Source organism: Aquarana catesbeiana, linkage group LG06 (genome assembly GCF_042186555.1).
Source record: "Aquarana catesbeiana isolate 2022-GZ linkage group LG06, ASM4218655v1, whole genome shotgun sequence".
In the NCBI taxonomy this organism is placed as follows: Eukaryota; Metazoa; Chordata; class Amphibia; order Anura; family Ranidae; genus Aquarana; species Aquarana catesbeiana.
In genome coordinates, this window is record NC_133329.1 from 94551907 (window position 1) to 94573616 (window position 21710).

Here is a 21710-nt window from a genome sequence, read left to right on the forward strand (position 1 = left end):
GTAACATTTAACAATGGTGTCTATGGAAATTCTTGGTCAGGTTGGCATGGCACGGCGCCAGTAACATTGAACATTGGCGTCTATAGAAAATCTTGGTCAGCTTGGCATGGCACGGCTCCAGTAACATTTAAAATTGGCGTCTATGGAAAATCTTGGTCAGCTTGGCATGGCAAGCTGACAAAGATTGCACCACACTACACATGCGTGAGATCGGCAGGTGCATGCTAGGTGCACGCACCCACAGAATCCAGGAAGGTCACTGTGGCTTCAGATGCCCCCACTGAAGATGACTATAACTAGTGTACCCATTGGAAGATTTGCCCTCTATTAATTTTATGGGGACAACCCAAAATTTGTGATTTTCTGGGTGACTGGAGCACAGACAGCAATAAAAACTGACAGGTGTTCTAATCCGTCTCCATTTTGTCCAAAAAAGAAAAAGTTTTGCCTTTTGTTATACTTTAACAACTTGGCCTCTGGAAAATGTACCCCCTTCATGACCAGGCCATTTTTTTTTTTTGAATTGTCACCTGATGACACTGACAATTCTGCGGTCGTGTGACACTGTACCCAAATAAAATTTATGTCCTTTTTCCCCCCACAAATAGACCTTTCTTTTGGTGGTATTTGAGTATTTGATCACTTTTGCGTTTCTTATTTATTGCGCTATAAACAATAAAGGCTGACAATTTTGAAAAAAAAAAAAACAATATTTTTTACTTTCTACTAGAAAACACACCCATTAAAAAAATCTAATTTCTTCATAAATTTTGGCCAATATGTATTCTGCTACATATTTTTGGTAAAACAAAATCCTGAGGCTCTGAGGAAGAAGGTAAACCTTCGAAACGCGTCAGCCAGCAGCGGTTCGCACATCCTCTCTTCAAGACTTGGAGACTGCGATCGGTGGACGGACTGTCACAATTCAAAGAATGTTACAAGCGGGATTTTCTTTCTACCTTTGTGAGTAGTTTTTAATAATGTTTTTTCTTAATAAATATACCAAAGGATAATGCACAAGGCTGGTGCGCCCTCTCTTTTCTGTTTTCCTGTTTGATTGCTAGGATACCCCTATCCTGGAGGGCAGCAAGGCCGCTAGCCATTATCCATCCTGAAACTTTGGACTGCTTGGCTAACACATTCGTGCACAAGAGTAGCTTGTTTGTTGTCATCACCTACAACCCAGGACCAGAACGGTGAGGACCCGCCAACAAACCAGGACACCTGGTAGTGCTGGCAGCCAGGTAAGTGAGGAATATGATAAGTATTTGTATCTATTTCTCTCCCTACCCATTTCATCCATGCAGTGCGGGGGGAAGGGATGGACACAACCGAATGGGTACTTTTAGGCTACATTCACACCTGCATGTCCCGGGAAGGCATGCAAAAACATGCAGTTCTGTGCAAGTTCCTGAATGTGCGAAAAATGTGTTTAAAATGCATGCTTGTAATGGTATACAGTGAGGGAAAGAAAGTATTTGATCCCCTGCCGATTTTGTACGTTTGCCCACTGACAAAGAAATAATCAGTCTATAATTTTAATGGTGGGTTTATTTTAACAGTGAGAGACAGAAAAACAACAAAAATATCCAAAAAAATGCATTTCCAAAAAAGTTATAAATTGATTTCCATTTTAATAAATGAAATAAGTATTTGATCTCCTATCAATCAGTAAGATTTCTGGCTCCCAGGTGTCTTCTATACAGGTAATGAGCTGAGATTAGGAGCACTCGCTTAACCACTTCAGCCCTGGAAAAATTTACCCCTTTCCTGACCAGGCCATTTTTTGCGATACAGCACTGCGTCGCTTTAACTGACAATTGTGTGACGCTGCTCCCAAACAAAATTGACGTCCTTTTTTCCCCACAAATAGAGCTTTCTTTTGGTGATATTTCACCGCTGCGGTTTTTATTCTTTACATAAACAAAAGAAGAGCGATAATTTTGAAAAAAACACAATATTTTTTACTTTTTGCTATAATAAATATCCCAATTTAAAAAAAAAAAAATAATAATTCAGTTTAGGCCAATATGTATTCTTCTACATATTTTTGGTAAAAAAGAAAAAAAATCACAATAAGATTATATTGATTGGTTTGCACCAAAGGTATGGCATCTACAAAATAGGGGATAGATTTATGGCATTTTTATTATTTTTTTTTTCATAGTTATCGCGGCGATCTGCGATTTTTAGCGGTACTGCGATATTGCGGTGGACACTTTTGACACATTTTTGGGACCAGTGACATTTATACAGCGATCAGTGCTATAAAAATGCACTGATTACTGTATACATGTCATTGGCAGGGAAGGGGTTAACACTAGGGGGCGATCAAGGGGTTAACTGTGTTCCCTAGGTGTGTTCTAACTGTGGGGGGGGGGGGGGGGGAACCGATCGCCGTTCATACTTAGTATGAACACACGATCTGTCTCCTCTGACAGAATCAGGATTAGTGCGTTTACACACACAGATCCCGGTTCTCACTCTGTCACGAGCGATCGCAGGTGCCCGGCGGTCATCGCGCCCGCCAGGCACTGGCATCGGCTCCGGGGACACGCTGCCGGGGCTCACGCGCCTCCTACAGCGTCTTAAAGAGCCAACATACAGCTACGACGACTCACCCAGGGGAGACATCCTGGCGCAGTATAACTGCAGGGGCTGGTCAAGAACCGGTTAAAGGGAGTGTGGAAGGAGCTGAAGGTTCGAGTCTCCAAACCTCAGCTTCAAAACCTAAATAACTTTGAGAGGATCTGCAAAGATGAGCGGGACAAAATCCCTCCTGAGATGTGTGCAAATCTGGTGGCCACCTACAAGAAACGTCTGACCTCTGTGATTGCCAACAAGGGTTTTGCAACCAAGTACTAAGTCATGTTTTGCTAAGGGTTCAAATTCCTCACCGTTCTCATGATCATTGAAACTCCGCAAGGTGAGATCTTGCATGGAGCCCCAGACCGAGAGAGATTGACAGTTATTTTTGGGTTCTTCCATTTGCGAATAATCACATCAACTGTTGTCACCCTCCCACCAAGCTGCTTGGCGATGGTCTTGTAGCCCATTCCAGCCTTGTGTAGATCTACAATCTTGTCCCTGACATCCTTGGACAGCTCTTTGGTTTTGGCCATGGTGGAGAGATTGGAATCTGATTGCTTCTGTGGACAGGTAACTTTTATACAGGTAACAAGCTGAGATTAGGAGCACTCCCTTTAAGAGTGCTCCTAATCTCAGCTCATTACCTGTATAGAAGACACCTGGGAGCCAGAAATCTTGCTGATTGATGGGGATCAAATACTTATTTCACTCTGTAAAATGCAAATCAATTTATAACTTTTTTTGAAATGTTCTTTTCTGGATATTTTTGTTGTTATTCTGTCTCTCGCTGTTAAAATAAACCTACCATTAAAATTATAGACCGATCATTTCTTTGTCAGTGGGCAAATGTACAAAATCGATCAAATACTTTTTTTTCCCCCCTCACCGTAAATCCTTAATGGCACCCCAAACGTGGCCAGCAGACGTGTATTTTTTGCATGTGACAAAACGCACAGTCATTAAAACACATGTTGCAAAAACACTCCACGCCCAAAAGCTGCAGACGCTTCTTTAGTATGTTGCTCGTGCATAGGGTAACCCTTTCAGATGAAAGCTCCGCCCTATGCGCGTCCAGCAAAAAAAAAAAAAAGTGCGCAAAACCGCACAACACTAGGTTTAAATGGGGCCCTAAAAGCAGCCCGGAGTTGAGCATAAAAACACCAAATTAATGAGAGATTCAGAGGCTGCCGCTCTGGTCATACTGGTTGCCTGGCTGTTACACCAACCTGCTGGTGTCAGTACTGACTTGCAACAAACACACAGGTTAGTCATGGCAGCCAGGCAGGTGGTATTGTGAGAGGTCACACTACCATGTCATGTCTGCCTGAGGATAGCTTCTCTTCAAGTGGTTACTTAGGAAGGAGGTGTGTCCTTCCTGGAGGTGTGCTGACGTCATCCCCTGCTCCTCCCTCAGGGACAGGCGCTTCATCCCAGCGGCCGGGCTCCGCCCCCAGCATGCACTGCGACATCCAAGATGGCGGCGCCCAGTGATAGACAGCGCGCCGGTCCCATGGCTGGTTTCCCGATGCCTGTGCCCGGAGGAAAGGTGGAGGAGGACGGACATGGCACGGAAGGGAAGGGGAAGAAGCCGTGCCGGGCGTGTGTGGACTTCCGGAGCTGGATGAAGGACCAGAGGAGGCAGAGTGCCACCCCCCAGGTGAGGAGGAGGAAGACAGGAACGACATTCACCTCAATCTACAGAACCCCTCCCCCCCACCTTATATAGAGAACATTCCCCGCCCATCACCACATAGGGAGGGACATTCACCTGAGTCTGACATGATTTCTCTCATACAGGTCAAAATCAGCAAAAATAGAACCTCCAAACATTGTATATTATTTGGCAGCAGAGACCCTGGAGAATAAAATGGTGGCTGTTGCAATTTTATATGTTGCATAATATTTGCACCGACATTTTTAACCATGTCAATATATCGGGCACTTTTACCCCTTCCTGCCCAGGCCAATTTTCAGCGCTGTTAATGAGAGTCATGCGACACTGTACCCAAATTACGTTTTTTTTAATCATTTTTTTTCACACAAATAGAGCTTTTTTTTAGAGATATTCAATCACCACTGGGTTTTTTATTTTTTGCTAAAAAAAAGAAAATAGACCTAAGATTTAGAAAAAAAATAAAATGTTTTTCTTAGTTTCTCTTATAAAATTTTGTAAATAATTTTTCTCCTTTACTAATGGGCACTGATGAGGTGGCACTAATATACCGCACTGATAGGCGATGCTGATGGGCAGCACAGATTGGCATCACTGTTGGGGGCTGCACTGATTACCTGTACAGGTCTCCCCTGTGAGGAGATGCGGCTGATCGGCTCTCCTTGCCTCACACTTTGTCAGGGTGAGGAGAGCCGATAAATGGTGCTTACTAAAGATGAGCTCCGGCGTGTTCGCACAGCCCACGTGCAGAGCCCGCCAGGGAGTCGGCACAGCGCTAATCACAGGCAGTGAGACATTTCCCGATCTCTGGAGCCGTACATCGGGTAAATGTCTCACTGCCTGTGATTAGCGGAGCGCCGTGCCGACTTCCTAGCGGGCTCTGCACGTGGGGTGTGCGAACACTGCCGAGCCCATCCTTAGTGCTTACTTGTGATTGGACACAGCCGATCACATTGGTAAAGAGCCGCATCATCGGCTCTTTATCAAGGTCGCGGCGTGTCCCGGGAACACATCGCGCCCACGATCTCCCTGCTACGTGCCACCATGGGCGCGGGTGAGACCGGGGCGATGTCATGTGATGTTGTCCCAGAACGAGAGGGGATCCCAGTCGCCGTCATTTGACTATACAGCGCAGTGGTTAACGTGCACATTTTTAGGAGAAAATACACTTCGATGAATTTAAGTGCACACAAACACAATACCTAACTGTTGGGAAAATCTAAAAGATGATGTTATGCCGAGTAAATGGATGCCTAACATGTCACACAAATTGCACCCACCAATCAAATGGTACCAAGCTATTGTACCTAAGAATCTCCATAGGTGACGCTTTAAAAGCCTTTACAGGTTACCAGTTTAGTGTTACACAGGAGGACTGGTGCTAGAATTATTGTACCAAATGTGTGGTGCGATCATCATCTACATATACGGGTGGGACTTGTGTACACATTCGCCTTGTGATAACAATGAGCAGGACAAGTTCTCTTTATGGGAAGATCTAGGGTCTATTAGACTGCAGATCTCTCCTCCGCCATGAAAGCATCTGATAAACTGAGATCGGTTCGATCAGATGCTGTACAAGCTGCTAATGGCGAGTAAACATCAAATAGTAACTGGAAGTGACAAAATCCTCATCACTTCTGGTTTCTTACATTACAAATGAGAGGCGGGTATGGATGTACTTTCCTCACCTCTGAGTGTACAGTGGGACCAAGCGACAATATTTCGGGGCTCCTCCGTCGTGAGGGAGGGTCCAGTAAAGTTGGTGGTGGAGGAGGGGGACCTTCTGTGCCCTGTACAAGTGCTGCTCACTTCTACATGAAAGCCCATCGCTTATTAATTTTCTAGGACCCCCCATATTAGGGCTGGGGAAAAAATCGATTTAAATCTTGAATCCAGTTGAGGCCAAATCGATTAAAAATGTAAGCAAATCGATTTTTTTTAGATTTTTTTTTTTTTCACCGCGCCGGTCCTGAGGAGCTGCGGGCAGGAGTTTTTAGGCGAGGCCGTGGCTTCGGCCTAGTCCGCGAGGCTGGACGCCGCGGCCTCGCCTAAAAACTCTTGCCTGCAGCTCCTCAGGACCAGCGCTGTGTCCAAAAAAAAAAACTCGATTCAAATCGTGAATAGAGTTTCTATTTTTTTTTTAAAGAAAATCGCAGATTTTTTTTTTTAGAAGATCTCCCAGCCCTACCGCATATTATATATAACTCCAACCCCCCCCCCCAATCACCTCATATAGAGGATGTCCCCCCTCATCACCCTGTATGGAGCACATTGCTCCATATGGAGGACCATGCCCCACCCCTTGTATGGAGGACCATTCCCCCCCCCCCCCCCCGTATGGAGGTCCATTCCCCTCTTCCTCCTCCTTGCCCGGTATGGAGGACTATTCCTCCCTCTCCTCGCCTCGCCTTATATAGAGGACTATCCCCCCCTGCTATGGAGGATCAAATACCGCCACCCCCCTCCTCGCATTGTATGGGGGGACCATTCTTCTACCCCTCCTCACCACGTATGGGGGACAACCCCCCCCCCCTTCACTCTCCTCCATCTGAATGGAGGAATGTTCCCCCCTCACTCCCTTTGCTTTGTATAGAGGACCTTTGCCCCCCCCCCCCCCTTCATATAGAGGACCATTCCCCCCCTTCTGTTTGGAGGACCAAAATCCCTACCCCACCTCCTTGCTTTATATGGAGGGCCATTCTTTCCCTCCTCCTTGTCTTGTATGGAGAACCATTTTTCCCCCTATATGGAGGACCCCCCCCCCCCCCCCCCACTCTGCTCGCCTTGTATGGAAGAGCTTCCCCCACTCTCCTCGACAAGGTAGGTTAGATAGATATGGAAAATCATGTCTAAAAAATGTTTTTATTTTAGGAAGTTGACATTGATAAGGAACGACCCCCAGAGTGTCCACTAGACCGGGAGGAGCTCGGCCGAAGTACCTGGTCTTTCTTACATACAATGGCTGCCTATTACCCAGATAGTCCCAGCACTAAGCAGCAAGAAGAAATGAAAAGCTTCATTAACATATTTTCCAAATTCTATCCCTGTGAGGAATGTGCAGATGACCTAAGAGAGAGGTTTGTTGGTGTTTTTTTTTCCTCTTTATTTTTAGTGTATCAGTTTAACTATATACAAAAGAACCATTTATCACTTTTTTTTTATTTTCATAAATATTAAATTGCTGAACTCCAGGCAAATGACTATATTTACAGATGAAATGCATATAATGCCATGTACACACGACCGGACTTTTCGACAGCAAAGGTCCGACGGAACGAATCCACCGGACAATCCGATCATGTGTGGGCTTCATCGGACCTTTGCTGTCGAAAAATCAGATGGACTTTAGATTTGAAACATGTTTCAAATCTTTCCGACGGACTCGAGTCCGGTCGAAAAATCCATTCGTCTGTATGCTAGTCCGACGGACTAAAACTGATGCGAGGGCAGCTATTGGCTACTGGCTATGAACTTCCTTATTCAAGTCCAGTCGTACGTCATCACGTTTGAAACGATCGGACTTTGGTGTGATCGTGTGTAGGCAAGTCCGATTGGAACTCCATCGAAAAGTCCTTCGCAGTTCCGTCCGACGAAAAGTCCGGTCGTGTGTACACGGCATAAGGGATTTGTTTCTCGTCTACCCAGTCCTGAGATTCATAGGTCACCTGGAGATTAGTAGTTGCTGCCCTGACCTAATATACTGTTCCCAAGCTTCTGATTCTTCAGTGCATAACAATATCAAATCACAGAACCGGGTATGCTATCCCCTATCATTCACTATTTAAAGAGGAGCTGCACCTTAAAAAAAATTATTAAAAGCCAGCAGCTACAAATACTGCAGCTGCTGACTTTTAATAAATGGACACTTACCTGTCCCAGGGTCCAGCGATGTCGGCAGCCGGAGCCGATCAACCGCTCGGCTCTCGGCTGCCCCCGACGCCATCCTCGGTCAGGGAATCGGGAAGTGAAGCTTTGCGGCTTCACTGCCTGGTTCCCTACTGTGCATGCGCGAGTCGCGCTGCGCCTCTGCACTGGTCCCCGTTGTGTGCTGGGAACTGTGTGTTTCCCAGAACACAACTGGGGGCGGGCATCTGTGGATATTCTGCAGCTGTCTAAGCTCGGAAGTGGCTGCAGATACCTGTATTACACAGGTATCTGCACCCCCTCCCCCCTGAAAGGTGCCAATTGGGGCACCGGAAGGGGGGGGGGGGGGGGATCCGATGAGTGGAAGTTCCACTTTATTATCATGTGCAGGAGTCGTTATCCCGGCACATGGGGCCCATGCCGGAGATGTAAATTTGGCTGCGCATGCACTGCTTAGTTGACATGCCACAGACTGTAAGCAGGCAGGTAGGTTTATTTTATTGCAGGTGAGACTTTGCATATGTTTACTGCACATACATTTTGTAATGTTGCCTTTATTTCCAATTTTAATGCAGCAGGAAGAGATAAGGTCTCCTCAGCTGCCAGATAAGGTTGTGTTGCATGGCAGGGCTGTAAAAATTTCAGAACCAGATGGACATAAATACAAATCCTTTGTTGAGTCAACCAACTCCCATATATGCATTTCACCTGTGTATTTAGCTGTTTGAAGTTTAGCTTTAAGCCAGTAAAATAATGACCAGTGTGAATTTCCCATTTCCAGGCTAACTAGCACTCAGCCTGACACAAGCAGCAGACATAACCTGTCCCAGTGGATGTGTATACTTCATAATGATGTCAACAGGAAGCTGGGCAAAGTAGAATTTGACTGTTCCAAGGTGGACGAGAGGTGGCGTGACGGCTGGAAGGATGGATCCTGTGATTGATTGGACGTTCCTTGTCTGGATCTTTAGAACAGTTGATACCTTTTCAACAGATACCAGTACAAAGCCATAACTTATGTTTGCTTTAGTTCTTCAGTTGTGACCTTTCTGCTGTTCCAGAATGTAGCTTTTACCAACAGCTGACTAGTTCGATGCTTTTTTTTTTTTATAGGTCCTAAACATGAGAAAAATAACAATTTGTAGTTGTTAACGTGGAAGTAAACCATCCTATCGTTTTTAGCCATGGAAGCTGCCATCTTGGCCTCTGTTTGATCTTCAACTGCCATAACGCTGCACATGTGATCAGTTATGACACCAGCCATTAGATGGTTTGACAGTTTAGTTGAGGGCAGCGCCGGAAATGTAACAGTTTTTTTTAAAACTATTAAATCTATGGGTTAATATATAGAGAATTATACCTGCGCTTGGTGAAACAAAAAAACAGCAGCTGAACACTATAACCCAGATACTGGGCACCAAAATGTAATTCAGAATATAAAGTGCAGCGCTAAAATTAAACTAAACAATTCACGATGACACACTGCATATATAGCATGTGATGAACATACGGTGCATACGTGCAATAAATCAATATATGGTGACAACTTTGACTAATATGCAGTAAAACAAAAAATAAATTACAGTGGAACCTCGGTTTGTGAGTAACGCGGTTAACGAGCGCTTCGCAAACCGAGCACTGTGTTTCTAAAAATCCTAACTCGGTTTGCGAGTGTTGTCTCGCAAAACAAGCAGGATTCAGGCCAAAAGCGGAGTGCAGTACCGCTTTTGGCCTGAGGTGGGGGGCGCCGAAGCCGAGCAGAGCCGAAAGTCGCAGATCGTCTGCGTTTGGAAAGGCCCGAGGACAGTTCGGCTGAACGGAGCCTTTCCGAGGTTTGTCGAGGTCTGCTGAAGTGTGCTTGGGCCTTTTCAGCCGTTTTCGAGGCTCTCCGGCACCCCCCGCCTCTGGCCGCATGCGGTATTGCATCCCATTGAAGTCAATGCGGAACAAATTATTTTCGTTTCCATTGACTTCAATGGGAAAACTCGCTTTGATATGCGAGTACTTTGGATTACGAGCATACTCCTGGAACAGATTATGCTCGTTTTCCGAGGTTCCACTGTAGCTAAATTCATGTATCAATAGCACAATGCATATTAAGCATATAAGAAACCATAAAGTGCAATGACAACTAAGACCAATGTGCAATAATTAATGACAAAATAGTGACAAAATAATTCAAGCAAAAAAGTTCATATGTGACTGAAATTCAGTAGCTGATATTCAATAAAGGAGATCCCATATAGGTGTAAAGCAGGGATATGCAATTAGCGGACCTCCAGATGTTGCAGAAGTACAAGTCCCAAGTGAGGCATAGCAAGACTCTGACAGCCACAAGCATGACACCCAGAGGCAGAGGCATGATGGGACTTGTAGTTTTGCAACAGCTGGAGGTCCTCTAATTGCATACTCCTGGTGTAAAGCATTGATCAGGTACTTGACAGCGTGATGCCAATCACCATAGTAGGATTAAAGGCTTACCAGAAAGCCTGCGACCACCCTTACTCGGGGGTCACAAAGCGCTTTGTTGGATCAAAGGATCCACTGAAGAGAGGTGTCCAAGCGTGTCCCACGATCGGCCTCTGTGTGCATCGGGCGATGATCAAAAGCCTGAAGTTCAGACAGCCAAAGCAGCAAGATGTTTGTATATGCAAAGAGACAAGAGACTCCAGATAGTGTAATGTGTAGTGTAATGCCGCGTACACACGAGCGGAAATTCCGCCAGCAAAAGTCTGATGAGAGCTTTTGGTCCGAAAATGTGACCGTGTGTATGCTCCATCGGACTTTTGCTGGCGGAATTCCAGCCAGCAAAAGATTGAGAGCATGTTCTCAATTTTTTGGTCGGAAAAAGTTCCGATCGTCTGTACCAATTCCAACGCGCAAAATTCCTACGCATGCTCAGAAACAATTCGACACATGCTCGGAAGCGTTGAACTTCATTTTCTCGGCTCGTCGTAGTGTTGTACGTCACCGCTTTCTTGACGTTCGAAAGTTAAGCAAACTTTTGTGTGATCGTGTGTATGCAAGCCAAGCTTGAGCGGAATTCTGTCGGAAAAACCATCCAAGATTTTTCTGTCAGAAATTCTGCTCGTGTGTACGCGGCATTACATTTTTATTGGCAGTGTTGCAGTGCTGCACACACAGGTTTTAAACTCGGAGTAAATCCCCAGAATAAAACAAGCCAGAAGCAATTTCTTACAAGTTACAGGTCCATAAAAGCGATGAAATTGTCCAAACTGCCCTGGTATGCTGACATTTATCCCTTCACTGGAACTAAGGGGCCAAGCCCAAACCCTGAAAAACAACCCCACACCATAATCCCCCCTCCACCAAATGATTTGGACCAGTGCACAAAGCAAGGTCCATAAAGACATGAATGAGCGAGTTTGGGGTGGAGGAACTTGACTTGCCTGCACAGAGTCCTGACCTCAACCAGATAGAACACCTCTAGGATGAATTAGAGCAGAGACTGCAAGCCAGGCCTTCTCGTCCAACAGCGGTGCCTGACCTCACAAATGCGCTTCTGGAAGAATGGTCAAACATTCCCATAGACACACTCCTAAACCTTGAGGACAACCTTCCAAGAGGAGTTGAAGCTGTTATAGCTGCAAAGGGTGGGCCAACTCAATATTGAACCCTACGGACTGAGACGCCATTAAAGTTCATGTGTGCAAAGGCAGGCGTCCCAATACCTTTGGTAATGTGTACATCAAGAGCCTTTACAGGCATAAGAAACCAAGATATATGGCCATTCATCTTCCCCAGATAGCCCTCCCGTGCAGCTGATACTCTACAGAGCTCCACGCAATACCCAAGCCGGGGGGGGGGGGGTAAAGTACATGACCTTTACCCTACATGGGTGTCTTTTGCAGTGCTTGGTACCTAAGTGGCCAATCGCTAGGCCCAAGCATTGTCAGAAGTGGGGTGGGGGGCCTGGGCCTATGTCCTAAACCTGTGTAAAGCCTTACTTAAATTGACCTGGAATTTACAGAGGGGGCTCCAGAAAGTATAATGGACCAAATTAAAGGTATGTAGTGGAAAGGGGCTAGCTATACAGGACACTTGTTACTGTGCCCTGAATGCGCAAATAAGGTCTTTTTAACATAACTAGTGTTATATCTAAAAGCTTATATCCTTCCCCACCCCGTCCTCCTGATCAGACTTCTAATTGGAGTAACGGACCCATAAAACTATGGATATATCCCCCCTGTATTCCCTCCTAGATTGTAAGCTCTAACGAACAAAAAAAAAAAAAAAACCTGTAGAGGGGTTTGAATTTCTGTTCATGTGCATGGCTGCCCCTCATCATCCCAGAGTTTGCTGTGCTGTGGATGACTAAAGGGAGAAGATCGACACACAATTTTTCAAGGTGTCTGATACTGGGCTGCTCTCCCATTGCAGGAAAACAGAGCATTTTTAACTGGCTGTATTTATGATTATCCCAAGATGGAAAAATGGGCATATGCAGTAAGCTTGGCTTCCTAATGCACATTTGTTGGTGGTTTGCAGGCTATCCCATGTCTTACTACCTATCACACCTTACATTGGGGCTGCCCATCGTAGTGATGGTCCAAAAGATTGGTAGGAGGGGTGGGTAAGTTTCCAGAACTTTGAAGACAAATTTCCTAACAATGCCTATAGTTACAAATATGAATGAGAGCTTGTTCAGAATATGTGAATTAGTGTGCAGAATCTGGATCACTTTAAACTGGTTGTAAAGTCAGAGTAGGAATGCTGCCAGCCCCTCTGTTCTACCAAGCTATACTACACAGTGTAAATGTTTGTATCGAGATATGCCGCTAAACACCTTATTTTAGATTGTTTCTGTTCAGTCACGTGACCTCCGGCCGCTCTACTCTCCCAATCTAAGGCCCCTTCCATGCGAGGCGGAGTCCGCCAGCTCAGCAGGAGATCTCTCCGTTGATCTCCGCTGAGTCGGTGAATGACAGGTCTGTCTCTGCTCACTGAGCGGGGAGGGGCTTGTCAGAGTGCCGCTGATTCTATGGAGGGATCGGACGAAAATAGACAGTATGTCTGTTTTCATCAGATCTCATCCGATCCTCCAGGACGGATGCGACCGTATCGCCATACGTCGGATTTTAGCGGATCAGATGTCAGTGGACATGGTCACCGCTGATGTCCGTCGCTCCATAGACCTGCATGGAGCGTCCGTTCACGTTCGCCTAAAAAACTGACAGGGGGACCTGAATGGTCCGTCCCTGTGAAAGGGGCCTAAGGGTTACAGCAGGAGGGGCTGATAGCCCCCTCGGATGTCACCTGGGAGGTCATGTGGCTTTGGCTGCAGCTCTGAGATCGGGGGAGGAGAGCGGTGGGTATCAGTATCAGCAGTATCATTTTAAACATTTACACTGTGTTGTATAGCTTGGTATAACAGAAGGTCTGGCAGTAATCCTACTCTGACTTTACTGCCAGCTACTAATGGCAGCAAGAGGGGAGGGGCAGGGAAGAGATCGCTCACACACAGGAGCTGATAGGCAGGGAGGGAGGGGGGAAAGATAAGAGCAGTGGAATGACGCAGGCTTGTAAACTGACCAAAGAAGTGTGGACCAACAGCCATGATTACCAGGGTCAGTTTACATAGGGGGACACAGGAGTAGGCAGGATTGACCAGGTTTTTTACAGCATAGAAAGGGACAGATTAGACAGCACAAGTGCTATGCTGTTTAACCTACTTTAAAGGAAAAGGATATCTATATTTTTTTTATTTTTTGGGTTACAACCTCTTTAAGAAGGCATTTTATATGCGCTGGTATTTGACAGTAGAATGACAAGGATAGGCTTAAAGCCTGAATTTAGGAAACCATTTTTTAAAACAAAATCGGCACAATGGACGTAACATGCTGGTGCTGGCTCTTATAGTGGAAATCTGCCCCCCTTCCATACCCTCCAGCCATAAACTTCAGGTGCTGCGGCAGTAAATATAATTTACAGCTTAAAATGGTACTGTGCTTAGGCTTGTGTTTGTTTTATCTCCTTGTGTTGTGGATTCAATGTATGTTAACAACGTTAATGGTTCCAGGGATTATATTTTCTCTTCTTTTGGTGTGATTGGCAAATTAATTTGTGCTGTGCCTTTGCTCTTTGCATATTTAAATATGCTTCTGTAAATCTTAGATAATTATTTGAGATTCCTCCAGAGCAGAGATGGCAGCCATAATTTATAAGCATGTTTGTAAGAAGAACTGTCTGTGTTGCCGTTGGCAAAAAATCAGCTTTATGCTTCTGTGTTCTAATCTGCACTGGCTTCATGAAATAGAAGCTGATTGTTTGCTTTATACGGACAGCAATAAAACACTGACAAGGCATCAAACCTAAACTGGACACTTGATTTACCTGTTCACATGTGTGCCCTTTCATTCTTTAGCCCCCACTCACACGCAGTGAGGCTTTGAAATTGCGCTACTTCAGTGCGATATCAAAGCCGCACATCAGTGGGATTTGCACTGCTGATTTGAACGGTTCCATTGTTGACAATGGGCTGCAACTTGTCATGTGATTTGGAACTGTCAAGTCGCATGACTTAAGTAATGCACTCACTGGTGTGAACAAGGGATAAATGTTTTTTTATATATATATATATATATATATATATATATATATATATATATATATATATATATATATATATATATAATGGAGATTTGTAGATTGCACAGACCCTCTAGTTGCTAATCAACCTGCTTACCACCTGACAGCTGCTGCGACGTCAGCCACACAGCGAGTGCATAGGCTTCAATGAGTTGGCAAAATCATAAGCTGACTATAAACACATGGCAGTTTTTGGTACGTTTTAACCACTTGTGAGGCGTTGGGTCTTGCAAGTGAGCTTGCAGGCAATTACCAGAAACTAGGCAATCTTCTAACCATGAGTCCCATCAACCTTCATAAATTAAGCAGATTGTGAAGTCAACACTAGGCAGTAACATGACAAGTTCAGTATAGTTTATAAAAAAATCCAACTGAAATGATATCTGAATGAAGGGGGGGGGGGGGGGGGGTGTGACACCACTTTGATCAAAAGTGATCAGATTTTTCAGTCACATTTATTCAGGCAACTTCATTCCCGTCTCCGTGCAGTCGATCAGAACTAGCAATTTGCCTCCTCAATTGCAATGCTGATTAATCGCTTTCCTAAACTGCCAGTATAGCCAGCTTTAGATAAAGGGTATGTTCACACCAGCTAATGCCTTACAGTGCAGTGGCTGGTCCCCCCCCCTTTAATTAATTTCATTAAAGTGGAACTTCACCCTAAAGGTGAAAGGTTTATGCTCCCCCTATACACATTTAAAACCACTTTCTACGGTGCCTTCAAATTTTCCACATTTTGTCATTTTACACCCAAAAATGTATTTTATTGGGATTTTATGTGATAGACCAACACAAAGTGGCACATAATTGTGAAGTGGAAGGAAAACGATAAATGGTTGTCAAATTTTTTTACAAATAAATATGTGAAAAGTCAGGTGTGCATTTGTATTCACCCCCCCAGAGTCGATACTTTGTAGAACCACCTTTTGCTGCAATTACAGCTCCAAGTCTTTTTGGGGATGTCTCTACCAGCTTTGCACATCTAGAGAGTGACATTTTTGCCCATTCTTTGCAAAATAGCTCAAGCTCTGTCAGATTGGATGGAGAGCATCTGTGAACAGCAATTTTCAAGTCTTGCCACAGATTCTCAATTGGATTTAGGTCTGGACTTTGACTGGTCCATTCTAACACATGGATATGCTTTGATCTAAACCATTCTATTGTAGCTCTGGCTGTATGTTTAGGGTTGCCCTGCTGAAAGGTGAACCTCCGCCCCAGTTTCAAGTCTTTTGCAGACTATAACAGGTTTTCTGAGATTGCCCTGTATTTGGCTCCATCCATCTTCCCATCAACTCTGACCAGCTTCCCTGTCCCTGCTGAAGAAAATTATCCCCACAACACGATGCTGCCACCACTAAGTTTCACAGTGGAGATGGTGTGTTCAGGGTGATGTACAATGTTAGTTTTCCACCACACATACCGTTTTTGCTTTTAGGCCAAAAAGTTCAATTTTGGTCTCATCTGACCAGAGCACCTTCTTCCACATGTTTGCTGTGTTCCCCACATGGCTTCCCACAAACTGCAAACTGGACTTCTTATGGCTTTCTTTCAACAATGGCTTTCTTCTTGCCACTCTTCCATAAAGGCCAGATTTGTGGAGTGCACAACTAATAGTTGTCCTGTGGACAGATTCTCCCACCTGAGCTGTTTATTCTCTGCAGCTCCTCCAGAGTTACCATGGGCCTCTTGGCTCTTCTCTGATGAATGCTCTCCTTGCCCGGCCTGTCAGTTTAGGTGGACGGCCATCTCTTGGTAGGTTTGCTGTTGTGCCATACTCTTTCCATTTTCACATGATGGATTGGACAGTGCTCCATGAGATGTTCAGTGTTTGGGATATTTTTTTAGAACCTAACCAAGCTTTAAACTTCTCCAACTTTATCCCTGACTTGTCTGGTGTGTCCTGTGTGTTCCTTGGCCTTCATGATGCTGTTTGTTCAGTTAACAAACCTCTGAGGGCTTCACAGAACAGCTGTATTTATACTGAGATTAAATTACACACAGGTGGATTTTATTTACTAATTAGGTGACTTCTGAAGGAAATTGGTTCCACTAGAACCAGACTAGGGCTGAATACAAATGCACCCCACACTTTTTAAATTTATTTGTAAAAAATGTCGAAAACTTTTTATCATTGCCACTTTGTGTTAGTCATAAAATCCTAATAAAATACATTGACGTTTTTGGTTGTAACATGACAAAATGTGGAAAATTTCAAGGGGTGTGAATACTTGTTCAAGGCACTGTACCTGACTTGGATATTAATTGATTGAACTGACTAGGTAAGCCATTGTATGTAATTGTTGGTGAATCTTAGAGATTGTACAGGCTCATTCCAATGTGTGAGCCAGATTAACTCTGCTCCAAACATTGTAATCATTTTATATGATTGTGATCTATTTATTGAACATTCTGTGATTTTGTACGGTGATCAGAATTGAAATGATCTATTTTGTTGAAATGTTTGATAGTTGATCAGAGCAACTTCTATATTGTATATGTTTTGATATAAATAAAATATGAAATTGTTTTTTTTTTTTTTCTTTTGTCTGCTAATAGAAAAATATGTATCTGTAGTTTTTATTATCGGTTCACCACAACATGAACATATGTCACATTTTATATCCAGGGCTGAGATGTATTGGCTACACATAGGACATATTCTCATTCTAATCCATGCAGTAACACGCATTGCCATGCTTTATCACATTTTGCTTTGTTCTGCAAGAATCTGATTTGACTGACTTGAGTAACAACAAAAAGGTACCTACAAATGCAGCCTGTTGGTGGTAACGGGTCCTCTTGAAAACCATGTAGTTTTAAAGGTCCATGCGTATTGCCTAAATCGTGAAATCCGTTTATTTTGCATGGCCGAACTGCTAGCAAGGGCAAGCCTATGTGATTTGTTTGGCACTACCCCCTCCTACACTTTCCAGAATCACTTTACACCAATGGATCTACTGTATTTATAAAACATTTGTTACGTGAATGTCAGAAGTATTTGTAAAAGTTGAATGAAATGTCCTGTATTTTTTCTAACAGATGAAGGCCTGTATTATCAGCTGCATCTGGCGACCAACATTCAGTATAGATAACTAAAATACTTCAATGAAAAAACTATACTGCAGTACAGGCACTAGATGGCGCAAGTGATACAGGCGTTATATTTAGAAAAAAATAGGAACATTTTGTTCAATTTGCGTGAATGCTTGTGATGTTTGTGCAGCAAATATTTTATAAATAGACCCCTAAGAGTATGCTGAAATCCAACATTTCATATTCCTGATATGTGCCTGCTGTACCATGTACCTGTATAGAAAAATATCATGTTCTTTGTGTTGCTTCCTTTGTGTGAAATCCCTGGTGTTCCTGCCAGTCCCTCTGCTTTCCTATTAAAAAATGACCACTAAGCATCAGAGCCCAGAGTGGTTTGTTTTCTAGCTGTGCCCGCTTTCCTCCAATGATCAGACTTGTCCTGACACTCCACCCCCTGCACAAACATTTACGGGGAAGATCAGTGTGCTGCTGATTATTCACCTCCAGCTCTCTGAGCTCTTTTTGCAGTAGAAAACAGAGCGTATGTGATCAATTATAAAAAAAATAAATAAAAAAGGTTGTGTGTGTACAGCGGATAAAATAAGTATTGAACTTGTCACCTTTTTTCTAGGTAAATATATTTCTAAAGGTGCTATTGACCTGAAATATTCACTACATGTCGGTTACAACCCATGCAATCCATACATACAATTAAACCAAAACAAATCAGTTCAGAAGTTGTGTAATAAAATGGGATGACACAGGGAAAAAAAGTATTGAACACATGAAGAAAGGGAGGTGCAAAAAGGCATGGACCGCCAAGACACCAGCTAAAATCTGTCAGTAATTAGAAAGCAATCCTGCCCCTTGTCAGTGCAAATTAATATCAGCTGGTTCAGTCTCAACTGATGGCTTATAAAAAGGTGTCTCATTACCAAGGTGTCACACAAGAAACCTCTCATGATGGGTAAAAGCAAAGAACTCTCTCAAGACCTTTGCAACCTTATTGTTGCAAAACATACTGATGGCATTGTTTACAAAAGGATTCCTAAATGTCTGAATGTTCCAGTGAGCGCTGTTTTGACCATAATCTGGAAGCGGAAAGAACATAATTTCACCATAAACCGGACACTACCAGGTGCTCCTTGCAAGATTTCTGACAGAGGAGTGAGAAGAATTATCAGAAAAGTTGTCCAAGAGCCAAGGACCACCTGTGGAGAGCTTCAGATAGACCTGGAATTAGCAGGTACAATTGTTTCAAAGAAAACAATAAGTAATGCACTCAACCGCCATGGCTTGTATGCACGCTCACCACGCAAGACTCCATTGCTGAAGAAAAAGCATGTTGAAGCTCGTTTATAGTTTCCTGCACAACATTTAGACAAGCCTGTGAAATACTGGGGGAATATAGTCTGGTCAGATGAGACCAAAATTGAACTCTTTGGATGGCATAATACACACCATGTTTGGAGGTCAAATGGCACTGCACATCACCTCAAAAACACCCCAATACCAACAGTGAAGTGTGGAGGTGGGAACATCATGGCGTGGGGCTGTTTTTCAGCATATGGTACTGGCAAACTTCATATCATTGTAGGAAGGATGAATGGAAAAATGTACCAAGACATTCTTGATAAAAATCTGCTGCCATCTACCAGGATGATGAAGATGAAACAAGGGTGGACATTTCAGCAAGACAATGGTCCCAAACACAAAGCCAAGGCAATTGGTTTCAAAGAAATAAAATAAAACTGCTAGAATGGCCCAGCCAATCACCTGACTTGAATCCAATAGAAAATCTATGGGAAGAAGTAAAGATCAGAGTTCACAGAAGAAGCCCACAGAACCTTCAAGATTTGAAGAGTTTGTGTGCAAGAATGGGCCAAAATCTCACCTGAGCAATGCATGCGACTAATTTCTCCATACAGGAGGCGTCTTGAAGCTGTCATTACCAACAAAGGATTTTGTATGAAGTATTAAATACATTTCAGTTAGCGTGTTCAATACTTTTTTCCCTGTGTCATTCCATTTTATTACACTTTATTTCTGAACTTATTTGTTTTGGTCTCTTTGTATGTATGGGTTGTTAACAACATGTGAAAATTTGTCTAGCTCCCTCATCACCTCCTCCCATGCTCGCCTCCAGGACTTTTCCAAAGGCTCTCCAGTCCTATGGAATGCCTTACCCCAATCTGTCCGCTTATCTCCTACTCTATTAGCTTTTAGACGATACCTGAAAACCCTTCTCTTCAGAGAAGCCTACCCTACCCACACTTAACAACTGTTTTTTTTTCACTTTCTCCATCAGATCACCCCCCACAGTTATTACCTTTTGTTTCCACTTGACCCTCCCTTCTAGATTGTAAGCTCCAACAGGCAGGGCTCTCTGATCCCTCCTGTATTGATTTGTATTGTAAGTGTACTGTCTGCCCTCATGTGGTAAAGCGCCGTGCAAACTGTTGGCGCTATATAAATCCTGTATTATAATAATAAAACTAATTTGTCAATATCACCATCGTGTGCTATACTTATTTTACCTGCTATATGTGTATGTATGTATGTATGTGTGTGTGTTTCTCTCTCTCTCTCTCTGTTTTATATATATATATATATATATATATATATATATATATATATATATATATATATATATATTCAAAATATATTCAGGAACCAACTGATTGCATTAGACTTTAAAGGTACTGTACTAGAGGCAACATTAAAGTGGAGTTTCACCCAAAAGTGCATGCGCGGTAGAGTTCCCAGCGTGAAGCTGAAAGGCTACACTGCCAGGTTCCCTTACTCGCAATGGAGGCGGCATGCACCAGACAGCTGATAGAAACATCAGCTGCTGTGCCGACATCGCTAGACTCCAGGACAGGTAAGTATCCGATTATTAAAAGTCAGCAGTATGTGCAGCTGCTGGCTTTTAATTTTTGCAGCAGTGGGCGGACCTCCTCTTTAACAGAAGAAGTATAAAAATTCTAATTTTATTAGTCACAGTTGGTTGATAAAATGACAACTAGTTGCATTGATACACTTCCGTGATTTTTACACATATCATAAATCAGTACCATTTTCCCATACTAAAGAAAAAGGTATACATAGTCCATTCGTTGGTTTTTAGCACCTTCTTCAAATTGACGTGTTTCGCAGCTTGGACAGATGCTTCTTCAGGGACCAAAAGCGAAAATATCACAACTTCCAACAGCAAATAAAAGTTTATTTGGTGTAACTGATACCCCTCATCACCAGATGGCCATCAGCGGTGAAGATCGCCCCCAATATTCCCCCAAGCCACATGGGCGAGGGGTAGCTTCAAGGCACTGGACTAAATAGGGAGGAGACAGAGGAAATAACAGAATGGACACCAGCCACTGAGATAACTAGCAGTCCATGGCATTCAAAGCCGGCTTCCCAGGATGGGGTGACCAGACATCCCCAGTTTCCAGGGACAGTCCCCGGGGAGGACATTGTCCCCGGATTGGATTTGAATTTTGGCGCCCCATCCCTCCATACCCCCCATTTCAGCCTGACCGCAGCAGCGCCCACTTTCAAAAGGATTGAAGCATTGCTTGCAGTGCAGGGTCCTGTTTTGCGGCAGGGAGCAGGCCAGCTGTAACTTTGTGGGAGGACAGATGAATCCTGGTCCTCCTGACTCCTGACCCCTGACCTCGACCCACGCTATGTTTCCGCCTTTCGAGAATGGTTTAAACCTTGGTTTAAGAGTAACTTGGTTTGAGAGCGTTTTGCAAGACAAGCAACATTTCTAATAAATTTTGACTTGGTATACAAGTAGCGTCTTGTCACAGAGGATGGACATTTTATAATTACACAACCTATCACATTGCTATAATCTTTTTATATGGACTATAAACTAAAAGACTTATGAATAAATGGTTGTGGAACCAATCATTTGAGTTTCCATTATTTCTTATGG

At 43.7% G+C, this 21710-nt stretch overlaps 1 protein-coding gene across 1 annotated transcript; it reads left to right on the forward strand.

Annotated features, from left to right (window-relative positions):
* The first annotated feature begins 4002 nt into the window (after window positions 1–4002).
* On the forward strand, window positions 4003–20282 carry GFER (growth factor, augmenter of liver regeneration). The gene is made up of 3 exons (XM_073636461.1): window positions 4003–4246; window positions 7136–7341; window positions 8910–20282. Exons 1-3 carry the CDS (start codon window positions 4064–4066, stop codon window positions 9070–9072), a joined length of 552 nt encoding a protein of 183 aa, XP_073492562.1. The 5' UTR covers window positions 4003–4063; the 3' UTR covers window positions 9073–20282.
* The last annotated feature ends 1428 nt before the right edge of the window (window positions 20283–21710 follow it).